This window comes from Microchirus variegatus, assembly GCF_963457635.1.
Source record: "Microchirus variegatus genome assembly, chromosome: 1".
In the NCBI taxonomy this organism is placed as follows: Eukaryota; Metazoa; Chordata; class Actinopteri; order Pleuronectiformes; family Soleidae; genus Microchirus; species Microchirus variegatus.
Genome location: NC_139802.1, coordinates 46,002,137 through 46,015,032, shown reverse-complemented (window position 1 = coordinate 46,015,032; position 12,896 = coordinate 46,002,137). Strand labels below are relative to the sequence as shown.

Genomic DNA, 12,896 nt, shown 5'->3' with positions numbered 1-12,896 from the left:
GTGACTGTGGTTGAGATAAGGCACGAGTCAAACTTTACACAAATAAACATCTGGATTTACACAAAACAAACAAACAAACAAACAAACAGATATTTAGCATAAAAAAATAAAATAAAGGTTATTGCTTCATTTAAACTTCAAACAAACCTTAATATTTCAACACTTTAACAGAAAATCGTTTTAAACACTTTAACAACGCAGAGACTAAAGAAAATAACAAAAATAAAAGGTTTTAAAAAACAATAAACTTTAAATATTTTACAGCTGATGATGACGAGGAGTTCAAAAATAGAAAAATGACAATAAAACATTAATCTTCACACTCATAAAACAACATTTAAACGTTTCTTAAACAAAGTCTGAGATCCTTTCATAATCTGACTTTGGATTACATATATATATTCTATATATATTCTTAAATTTGACTTCAACTAGGATTACGTTCATGTTTTTACAAAACAGAAAAATCCCCACTGTAATCAGATTATAATCTGATTAAGATGCTCTGTATGATTAACATACGTAACATAACCATGTGTTTTTAATATGCTTTTTCAGAACAGGATCATCTGAATTTCACGTCTTAATCTGACTATTATCTTTAATCAGATTATCTTAATCTGACCACTGTTAATGTAAACAAAGTCACTGACGAGTTTTCATTTCAAAATGGCTAAAATAGAATAAATTAGGAGGTAAATGATTTATTTTATGTATTAAATTATGAGATTATGTGAGATTATGTGAGATTACGTGAGATTACGTTCTCTCTGAGAGTTTTTTTAAGAGCTAAATTCTTCACGTTAATTCTTTTTTTTTTTGCATTTTAACCAAATCTGTGACGTCACGGGGAGATTGTGACCAATCACAGAGCAGCTCAGCGACAAAGACAGCGCCACCTACTGGCTGCTCCACAACAAACACAATGAAAACAGAGTCCGTTCCAGCTCTGCTAACAACTGAATAATACATTTTTAAATAAAAAGAGTCCCAACGATAAAAAGAGTAAAATGCACGTCAGAGTCTTCAGAGATTATGTCAGATTATCTGTTGGATTACGAACTGGAATAATCCCAGTGAACCTGCTCATTTAAATATGTTTTTATTTAATTTAAACAGCTCGGAAATTCTATTTCTCTGAAATAGAATTAAAATGTTAGGAACTAAATTTAAAAAAGGTAGATTACAGATTAAATTCATCAGATTATGATTCAGAAAATATTTCTGTTTTTTTTGGTTTGGTGTTTTTGTCTGTAGCTCCGCCCACCACCACCACCAACCAATCACATTTAATCCTTTAAATCCAACAGTGATGTGCGTGTGAAGCAAACAGCGCCCCCCAGTGTCCTGAACTCATTTATAACACTAGAGGTCGCTGTTGTTTCAAGGAATAATCTGAAACACTTAAAGTCAGACAAAAATATTAACGTTTAATAATTATCGTTCGTGTCGCGTATATATATATATATATATATATATAAAACCGCTGACTCCGCCCACTTTGAGGAAGTAGCCGGAATGAAGACGGGGAAACAAACGTTACCTTTGAGTCTCTGACGCAAAAAAAAACGAACGCTAAAGTTGTTCCGCGACGCCGTGAATCGTCTCGATGATCTTCTTCTTCAGCGTCCTCACTCTGTCCGGCGGCGTCTCGTTCAGACACTCCTCCACGTATTTGAGGAAGCCGGCGTGCGGCGACTCCTCCGCCGCCGCCGTCGCCGCCGCCGCCGCCGCCGCCGCCTGACTCCGACAGAACATCCTCATCACGTCCAGCATCTGACCCGCGGTGGGCGGAGCCCGCGAGCTGCTCGCGCGCTTGCGCGCCGAAGGCGTCCGGGTGTCGGCGTGCGAGGAGGACGCCGACGGCGAGGGGGAGGAGAAAGGGGAGGAGTGGCGGGAGTCCGGGGGCGTCGGCGAGGGCGGGGCGTCGAATTCCGGCTTCGTGAACGTTTGACTGGCGGCGTGGTGGTGGTGGTGGTGGTAGTAGAGCGAGGGGGGCGGAGCCTGCGGAGCGGACTCTGCTGGACCCTCGTCCTCGTCGCACGAGTCGCACAAAAACATCAGCTCGCGGAAATATTTCCACTTGGGGAGATAGAAGTCCTCGGAGCCGCAGGTTTTGTTGGCGCTCACGGCTTTGTGTTCGCGCTGGAACGTGGTTCTCAGGTTCCTGAACTTTGTCTTGATGTCGTCCACTAGAGAGAAAGAACGAGAGGAGAACGCCGGGGTCAAAGGTCAACGTCTGACCTCTGATCTGTCTCTTAGACGGACTTTAACGACAGGAAGGTGAAGTTTGTAAACCACTCACTCTCCCACACCAAACCTCGTAGAGAAAACCAGTGATTTTAGCTCACGGGGACACAGGAGCTGCGGGTCTACTGCTGCCTCGTGTGGTCACTGTGTGTCACTGAAGTTCATCTGAATGATGTTTTTTTTAAAGACGAATTGACAAAATCAGACATTTGAACTTAGTGATGGAGGCAGCAGTGGATCAACAACTTCCTGTGAACTCCTGTGTCTCTGTGATGTTAAAATCACTGGTTTACTCTATGGACTTTGGTGTGGGAGAGTGAGTGGTTTACAAACTTCAGTTTACACAAGGAAAAGTCTGTTGAAATAAAGACGTGAACGTGTTCTTCACATGTCAGACTTGTCTTGATGTTGATTTTAGCAAATAAAAAGGTTCAAGTAACAGGAAACTGAAGTTTGTAAACCACTCACTCTCCCACACCAAAGTCACTCACTCTCCCACACCAAAGTCACTCACTCTCCAACACCAAAGTCACTCACTCTCTCACACCAAAGTCACTCACTCTCCCACACCAAAGTCACTCACTCTCCCACACCAAAGTCACTAACTCTCCCACACCAAAGTCACTCACTCTCCCACACCAAAGTCACTCACTCTCCCACACCAAAGTCACTCACTCTCTCACACCAAAGTCACTCACTCTCCCAAACCAAAGTCACTCACTCTCCCACACCAAAGTCACTAACTCTCCCACACCAAAGTCACTCACTCTCCCACACCAATGTCACTTACTCTCCCACACCAGTCACTCACTCTCTCTCACACCAAAGTCACTCACTCTCCCACACCAAAGTCACTCACTCTCTCACCCCAAAGTCACTCACTCTCCCAAACCAAAGTCACTCACTCTCCCACACCAAAGTCACTAACTCTCCCACACCAAAGTCACTCACTCTCCCACACCAAAGTCACTCACTCTCCCACACCAACTCACTCACTCTCCCACACCAAAGTCCATAGAGTAAACCAGTGATTTTAACATCACAGCACACAGGAGTTCACAGGAGTTGTTGATCCACTGCTGCCTCCATCACTAACTTACAATGACTGATTTTAGTGAATTCGGCTTTTAAAAATCTTAATTTAGATTTATTTAAGCAACATAAAGTGACCACACGAGGCAGCAGAGGACCAGCAGCTCCTGTGTCCCTGTGAGCTAAAATCACTGATTTTCTCTATGGGCTTTGGTGTGGGAGCGTTTTCTAGTATTTAATCCCGTGTGAGGATGTGTGTGTGTGTAAGTGTGATGAATGTGTTCTTTGTGACACAGTGTGTATTTACATGCTGTATTTGTTTACACACAGTGCTGCAGTTACCTGTGAAGGCCACCGGCTGGTTGTCAGACAGGAGGCTGCTCAGCGTCTCCAGCAGACTCTGCCTCAGCAGACGGTTCCTGTAGCTCTCAGAACTGTGGTTCCACAGACAGCTGTGCTCTGCACACACGCACACACACGCACACACACACACACACACACACACACAATATAATATAATTACAACACCAAACAACTCCAGAAACCAGATTTAAGACGCCAACTCATCATAGAACAACCTTTAACCGTCCAAATGTAGACTTTCATGAGTCCAAGTGAACATTTAACACCACATTTTGAAGATTTCCCTCAAAATATGTCACAAGAATAAGCAACAGATCTGATGGCAACATAAACAGTACAGGTTTGTAAACCACTCACTCTCCCACACCAAAGTCACTCACTCTCTCACACCAAAGTCACTCACTCTCCCACACCAAAGTCACTCACTCTCCTCACACCAAAGTCACTCAGTCTCTCACACCAGTCACTCACTCTCTCACACCAGTCACTCACTCTCCCACACCAAAGTCACTCACTCTCTCACACCAAAGTCACTCACTCTCCCACGCCAAAGTCACTCACTCTCCTCACACCAAAGTCACTCACTCTCTCACACCAAGGTCACTCACTCTCCCACACCAAAGTCACTCACTCTCTCACACCAAAGTCACTCACTCTCCCACACCAAAGTCACTCACTCTCCCACACCAAAGTCACCCACTCTCCTCATAACAAAGTCACTCACTCTCCTCACACCAAAGTCACTCACTCTCCTCACACCAAAGTCACTCACTCTCCCACACCAAAGTCACTCACTCTCCTCACACCAAAGTCACTCACTCTCTCGCACCAAAGTCACTCACTCTCCCGCACCAGTCACTCACTCTCTCGCACCAAAGTCACTCACTCTCTCGCACCAAAGTCACTCACTCTCCTGCACCAAAGTCACTCACTCTCCCGCACCAAAGTCACTCACTCTCTCACACCAAAGTCACTCACTCTCCCGCACCAAAGTCACTCACTCTCTCGCACCAAAGTCAATCACTCTCCTCACACCAAAGTCCACTCACTCTCCCACACCAAAGTCACTCACTCTCTCACACCAAAGTCAATCACTCTCCTCACACCAAAGTCCACTCACTCTCCCACACCAAAGTCACTCACTCTCTCACACCAAAGTCAATCACTCTCCTCACACCAAAGTCCACTCACTCTCCCACACCAAAGTCACTCACTCTCTCACACCAAAGTCAATCACTCTCTCACACCAAAGTCAATCACTCTCCTCACACCAAAGTCCACTCACTCTCCCACACCAAAGTCACTCACTCTCTCACACCAAAGTCAATCACTCTCCTCACACCAAAGTCCACTCACTCTCCCACACCAAAGTCCACTCACTCTCCCACACCAAAGTCACTCACTCTCTCACACCAAAGTCCACTCACTCTCCCACACCAAAGTCACTCACTCTCCCACACCAAAGTCACTCACTCTCTCACACCAAAGTCACTCACTCTCCCTCACCAAAGTCACTCACTCTCCCACACCAAAGTCACTCACTCTCCCACACCAAAGTCACTCACTCTCACACACCAAAGTCACTCGCTCTCCTCACACCAAAGTCCACTCACTCTCCCACACCAAAGTCACTCACTCTCTCACACCAAAGTCAATCACTCTCCTCACACCAAAGTCCACTCACTCTCCCACACCAAAGTCACTCACTCTCTCACACCAAAGTCAATCACTCTCCTCACACCAAAGTCCACTCACTCTCCCACACCAAAGTCACTCACTCTCTCACACCAAAGTCAATCACTCTCTCACACCAAAGTCAATCACTCTCCTCACACCAAAGTCCACTCACTCTCCCACACCAAAGTCACTCACTCTCTCACACCAAAGTCAATCACTCTCCTCACACCAAAGTCCACTCACTCTCCCACACCAAAGTCCACTCACTCTCCCACACCAAAGTCACTCACTCTCCTCACACCAAAGTCCACTCACTCTCCCACACCAAAGTCACTCACTCTCCCACACCAAAGTCACTCACTCTCTCACACCAAAGTCACTCACTCTCCCTCACCAAAGTCACTCACTCTCCCACACCAAAGTCACTCACTCTCCCACACCAAAGTCACTCACTCTCACACACCAAAGTCACTCGCTCTCCTCACACCAAAGTCACTCACTCTCCCACACCAAAGTCACTCACTCTCCCACACCAAAGTCAGTCACTCTCCCACACCAAAGTCAGTCACTCACTCTCCCACACCAAAGTCACTCACTCTCCCACACCAAAGTCACTCACTCTCCCACACCAAAGTCACTCACTCTCCCACACCAAAGTCACTCACTCTCCTCACACCAAAGTCACTCACTCTCCCACACCAAAGTCCATAGAGTAAACCAGTGATTTTAACATCACAGATCCACTGCTGCCTCCATCACTAACTTACAATGACTGATTTTGTCAATTCGGCTTTTGAAATTCTTTGTTATGATTTAACTCAGTGACACAAAGTGACCACACGAGGCAGCAGTAGACCAGCAGCTCCTGTGTCCCTGTGAGTGGTTTATAAAGTCTGTCTAACAGTGAAGATAAAGACATAAACGTGTTTATTTCAGACGTTACTGACCTGAGTAAAAGGATATGAGCTGCTGGACTTTGTCCTCAGTCCAGTGACAGCGAGAGTCTGAGCTCAGTCTGTTCTCCGACTCCAGAGGAACACAAACGGCGAAACTCCCGAGAGCCGAGGAGCTCGGACAAGACTTCGCGTTCAGAGGCGAAGAAGACGACGGCGACGACGACGACGGAAGAGCGAGAGCAGAGGTTTGAGCTCCTGGGACGAGAAGGTCCGGAGACCTGGAGAGGACGATGTGGTACGTGGAGCTGCTCCTGAGGCTGCAGGGAGCTGCTGCTGCTGAGGAGGAGGAGGAGGAGGAGGAGGAGACGCCCACGTTGACGTTGGTTTGGTTGGAGCTGCTGCTGGAGAAGCTGCTGGAGAAGGTGCTGAGCGTGGAGGACGGCGTCAGGTCGCCAGGCTCCACCTCTTTGTCCTCCTGCTTCATCAGGATGTGCAGGTCGTCGGCGCCGCCGCCGCCGCCGCCGCCGCCGTCGCCGTCGTCTTCGTCGCAGGACTCGCAGAGGAACAGCAGCTGCTGGTAGTGCTTCCACTTGGACACGTAGGGTTTGACGGAGCCTCTGCTCGCCTGCGCCACCTTGTGTTCGCGGTTAAAAACCGTGCGGAGGTTCTTGAACTTGCACTTCACGTCTTCAACTGCAAAAACAACAACAACGACGACGACGACAACAGGACTCAGGTTGGATTAAGTGGTTCGGATTAAGAAGCGACTGGTTTCTCTGGTGTGTGTGTGTGTGTGTGTGTGTGTGGGCGCGTGGACCTTTACCTGAGAAGGTCCCAGCGTGGTCGGACACCTGCACCTTCAGAGCGTCAAGCAGACGCAGACGCAGCAGCCGGTTGTTGTGGTTCTCTGACTTCTTGTTCCACAGGCAACCGTGTTCTACAAGAAGAAGAAGAAGAAGAACAAGAAGATAAACAACATGAAGAAGAACAAGAACAACTACAGGAAGAAGAACAACAAGACAATGAACAACAACAAGAACATGAAGAAAAACAACAACATGAAAAAGAACAAGAAGATAAACAATGACATGAAGAAGAACAAGAACAAGACAATGATCAACAACAACAAGAAGAACAATTACAACAACGAGAACGAGAAGAAGAAGAAGAACAACAACAACAAAAATATCATCAACAACAACAAAAAGAACAAGTACAACAACAACGGAAGAAGGAGAACAAGACAATGAACAACGAAATGAAGAAAAACAAAAACAAGAAGAAAAACAAAAACAAGAAGAAGAAGAACATCATCATCAACAACAACAACAAAAACAAAAAGAACAAGTACAACAACAACAAAAAGAACATCATCATCAACAACAAGAACAACAACGAGAAGAACAACAAGACAATGAACAACAAGAAGAAGAAAAACAACAACAACAAAAAAACAACAACAACAAAAATAACATCAACAACAAAAAGAACAAGTACAACAACAACGGAAGAAGGAGAACAAGACAATGAACAACAACAACAACAACAACATCATCATCATCAACAACAGCAAGACAAACAAAAAGAACAAGTAAAACAACAAAAACAACAACAATAAGAACTACAAGACAATGAACAACGAAATGAAGAAAAACAAAAACAAGAAGAAAAACAAAAACAAGAAGAAGAAGAACATCATCATCAACAACAACAACAAAAACAAAAAGAACAAGTACAACAACAACAAAAAGAACATCATCATCAACAACAAGAACAACAACGAGAAGAACAACAAGACAATGAACAACAAGAAGAAGAAAAACAACAACAACAAAAAAACAACAACAACAAAAATAACATCAACAACAAAAAGAACAAGTACAACAACAACGGAAGAAGGAGAACAAGACAATGAACAACAACATCATCATCAACAACAGCAAGACAAACAAAAAGAACAAGTAAAACAACAAAAACAACAACAATAAGAACTACAAGACAATGAACAACAAAATGAAGAAAAACAAAAACAAGAAGAAGAAAAACAAGAACAAGAAGAAGAAGAACATCATCATCAACAACAACAAAAACAAAAAGAACAAGTACAACAACAACAACAAAAAGAACATCATCATCAACAACAAGAACAACAACGAGAAGAACAACAAGACATTGAACAACAAGAAGAAGAAAAACAACAACAACAAAAATAACATCAACAACAACAGAAGAAGGAGAACAAGACAATGAACAACAACATCATCATCAACAACAGCAAGACAAACAAAAAGAACAAGTAAAACAACAAAAACAACAACAATAAGAACTACAAGACAATGAACAACAAAATTAAGAAAAACAAAAACAAGAAGAAGAAGAACATCATCATCAACAACAACAAAAACAAAAAGAACAAGTACAACAACAACAAAAGAAACATCATCATCAACAACAAGAACAACAACGAGAAGAACAACAAGACAATGAACAAGAAGAAGAAGAAGAAGAAGAAGAAAAACAACAACAACAAAAAACAACAACAACAAGCTCTCCGGTGTTTATTTACCGGCGTAGAAGTCGATCACTTCTCGCTCCTTCTCCTCCGTCCAGCAGCATTTTGCCGCCATGGTGGAGGAGACGCAGGAGGAGGAGGTGATGGGTTTGGTGACGAAGGAGACGATGGTTCCTGACGTCTCCTCCTGAGGAACACTCAGCGGCAGCGGCGGCGGCGGCGGTGACGGCGGCGGCAGCTGCTCGTCGTCCTGCTCCCAGCAGCCCTGCAGGAACATCAGCTGATGGTAGTGTTTCCACTGAGGGACGAAGACGTCCTGCGTCCCACACTCTCTACTGGCCTTCACCATCTTGTACTGACGCTGGAACGTGGTCCGCAGGTTCTTGAACTTGTTCTTGATGTCCTCCACTGGAAAGGAAGCTCAGGGTTAGGTTTGTCCTCTAAGAGGAGGACGTGTCTTTGCGAGCGTCTCTGTGGGTTTGTCTTACATGTGAACGGGACGGACGGCGGCTGCGAGGACAGAAGAACCCTCAGGCGCTCCAGGGTTTTCCACCGCAGATCTCGGTTCTTGTAGCTCTCAGACTTGTGGTTCCACAGACAGCTGTGCTCTGAGACGAGAGAGAGGACAGCAGATCTGAAAGTGCGTGAAGACCTGAGCGCCCGACACCACTAGATGGCAGTGTACGCGTCCACGTACGAGAACATCGCGTGTCCGTTACGCAAAATCCAAAAGTCTTAGGAGGCGTCAAAATGTGTGGAATTGTCGGATTGTATCAGATTTTGCTTTTTAAACTCTCCGATATCCGATCCGGAGATATTGATCGGTATGAGCTAATCAGCTAATCTACGATATTTATCCTTCACAGATCGCATTTCAGTCGTCATCATATTTTACGATGATAACAATAACAATAAAAGTGTTCGTTTTGATTTGAAGCGATAAATAGTCGGAAATATGAACATATTTATGAGGCGAAATGTGTCTACGAATGAATAAAAAACGTACAGAAATTAGCGCTGTGTGAGAGGCTAACGCACACGACACGTTTCCATGATGACTGACCGGGAAAAAGACACCCGCGGCGTCACGCTTACGTGCCGCGACACCGGAGTCCAGGCACCGTTTACCAGTTAGCTCCGTTAGCTGCATTATCTCCTTTAGCGCCGGTTAGCGCAGTCTGTTTATTAAAGGAAAAAAGAGCAGCGCTAACAAATAACCAGCGTACCTGTGTGACTGCGTATTTAGCGTTATTTTAGAGACTCATTTTAACAATCCGGAGTCACATAAACATGGCGTCACGCGCGTCTTTTTCCAGTCAGTCGTCATGGAAACGTGTCGTGCGTTAGCATAAATAATTATGACTTGATATTAAGTGGGGCGCGAGTTTGAATCCTCTGTTCTGAATTACTGTGGCTACAATGTGAATTGCTAATTTCGCGGTCCGGATATTTACGTCAATACTGACATATATTCACATTTCCAAATAAAGACGGGACGATACATGTTTTTATCGCATATTATCACGATAAAAAGCACACACAATATATTGATCTGGACAAATAAATATATTGAGTAAGAAAATGCTGCTAGCTTGCGTTTATGGCCTGTAAAACACTTTAAAACAAACAAACAATACGCGTCACAGAAATACATTTTATTCGCTAGCTCACTCCTCGATGTGCCACAAGGGGGAGCCTGCGTTTTTGTCCAGTACTGATTTACGATTGTCTTATTTTTCACTTTAAAATATTACTAAATTACTGTATTATATCAGTAAATGTACGCGTCCACGGCAAAATGTGTTTTAAAAGCCTCACATTGATAATATTCTGCGTAACGTGTATAAAAATCGTTGTTAACGTCATATTTTATAATTGTTTGTGTACATTTGAAACTTTTTTTGTCGTATTACTACATTTTGTAAAATATTTTTTGGTTAAAAACTAAACCAAATTTCATTTATTTAAAAAACAACAACATTTTCCACGGTATTTTTTACAGTTATCGCGGTAACATTTTCGCATCTATTTACAACTCCGTAGCAACTGGACCGGAAATCATTTAAAACTCTCGTTATTTCACGAAAACACGCTCAAATCTACAGGCGACGCGTCTTTAAAACACAAACGCAGATCTTTCGTTAACGTATTCGAACATTTTTAACGTTAGTTGCTCGTCGCCATCGCTGTTTTGGCTCCATCGTCGTCGTCGTCGCGAGCTCTCGCGGAGCAACAATTGCCAGGAAACGTTGCAGCTTCCGGCGACACGTCGATTTTAAAAAACCAGGCAACTTTTGAAGAAAAACACCGTTCACGCGGAGAAACGCGTGAGTCGCGCGTGCGTCCGCGTGAGAACTCACGTGAGAAGAAGGCGATGAGCGCGCGCTCCTTGTCCTCGGTCCAGTATCTGTCCGCCGTGAAGCCGCCGCTCGCTCGGAGCGGAGACGCCGCCATGTTGGATGTTGCTCTGCTGCGTCTTTCCTGAAACAAGCTCGGTCACGTGACGCGAAACTCAGGCGCTGATTGGACGGAGTGCGGCTGACACCGGGGTGCGTTGCACATGTTGCCCGCTAGAGGTCACTGTTGACAACAAGACAACCGAGGACAAGACAAGGAGTTTCCATCCAAATGGAACTTTATACGTTAAATAATCTTTTTTATACGAGATAAAAACAACAAAATACGACATATAAACATGTTGTGAGATACGGAAGCGTGTTGCATTCACTTGAAGAAAAAATTAATTTTCGGTTTGATTTTTTTTTTTTCTGTTTTTCTGTCTTTTTTTTTTTAATTTTCTGAGTAATTATTTTCCTGTTTTTCTGAGTAATTAATTTTCGTTTTTTTTTTTTTTCTGTTTTTCTGTCTAATTTTTTTTTAATTTTCTGAGTAATTATTTTCCTGTTTTTCGGAGTAATTTATTTTCTGTTTTTTGGTATGTTTTTCGGAGTAATTTATTTTTTGGTCTGTTTTTCGGAGTAATACCTCCGCCACGGAGGTTATGTTTTGTTTCAAAAAAGATTTGCACGAAAAACAGAAAAAAAAATTTGCACGAAAAACAGAAAAAATTACTCTGAAAACCGGGAAAAAAAAATATTAGTCAGAAAAACAGAAAAAAAATATTTAAAAAAACAAATAGAAAATTAATTACTCAGAAAACCAGGACTTCTTCTTTTCAAGTGATTGCAATACTCTTCCGTAGTTAAGTGTTGGTGTGAATAAATCATGTTTACACTTGAAAATCATTATTATAACAGTAAAGGGTTTGAATTTCATTCTTAACCTTGGAAAAAAATGAAATAAAAATGACATTCTTGACATAGCATTAATGGCTAAAGGCAAAAAGGGATGATGAATGTGTTTTTATCTTGAAATTTCACTTGAGTGTTTAAATTGTGGGTTTTATCAGTGTTTTTCTTGTGATTTTTCTGTTACACCAATGTAAATTATTACAGTAAATGTAAAAGCTGCTATTCCAGTGTTTAAAAAATACACTTATCTCAGTTTGTTCTCAAGGTAAAGCAAAAACATTCCATTTGAAATATTTTCCATAAAAATGTAATTAAATGAAATGGCTAAAGTCAAAAAATAAACATTTAAAATGTGTTTTTAATCAGTTTTTCTCTGTACTTTTAAATTTGTACGGTTATTTTCGACGTAAATGACTACAATCCTCCGTGTTTACAACTGATGATCAATAATGTGCGTTGTCCTAATCAAATAACAAATAAATAAATGTATATAATTGCATAAATATACTTAAATAAATAAATAAAACATACAGATGAGTGTGTTGTGCGACACAGCAGAGCTCTCGTCATAACGTCGTTCCATTTTAATTTACAACAAACAGCTGGTACACTTTCAGACAAAACACCAGACAGGAAGTGTATTTACAGCAAACGTAAACGTGTAAACCATGTCCAGTATTTACACTGAGCAGGTGCAGCTGTCCATCAAAAGGCTCCCTGAGGATTTAAATGCACACTAACATCCTACACGTGTTTATCCTGGTTAAAGTTATGTAGAATTTGACTTTTTAATGCAGTAAAAACCCACTGAAAGCAGCTGCGTGTCACTATTTCAAAGGACGTTTTAAAATAAGGACTATGTTTCATCGAAAACGTCACATGACGAAGATGCTAGCGTGCATGTAAACATACTCA

The 12,896-nt window shown here is 42.8% G+C and overlaps 1 protein-coding gene across 1 annotated transcript; it reads right to left on the bottom strand.

Annotated features, from left to right (window-relative positions):
* Positions 1-1,557: 1,557 nt before the first annotated feature.
* LOC310944461 (uncharacterized protein) lies at positions 1,558-11,184 on the bottom strand (the record flags this gene model as incomplete). Its single annotated transcript, XM_083910254.1, has 7 exons — positions 1,558-2,192; positions 3,625-3,741; positions 6,270-6,911; positions 7,042-7,155; positions 8,785-9,138; positions 9,219-9,338; positions 11,091-11,184. The coding sequence occupies 7 exons, from the start codon at positions 11,182-11,184 to the stop codon at positions 1,576-1,578; spliced, it is 2,058 nt and encodes a 685-aa protein (XP_083766380.1). The 3' UTR covers positions 1,558-1,575.
* Between the last annotated feature and the right edge of the window lie 1,712 nt (positions 11,185-12,896).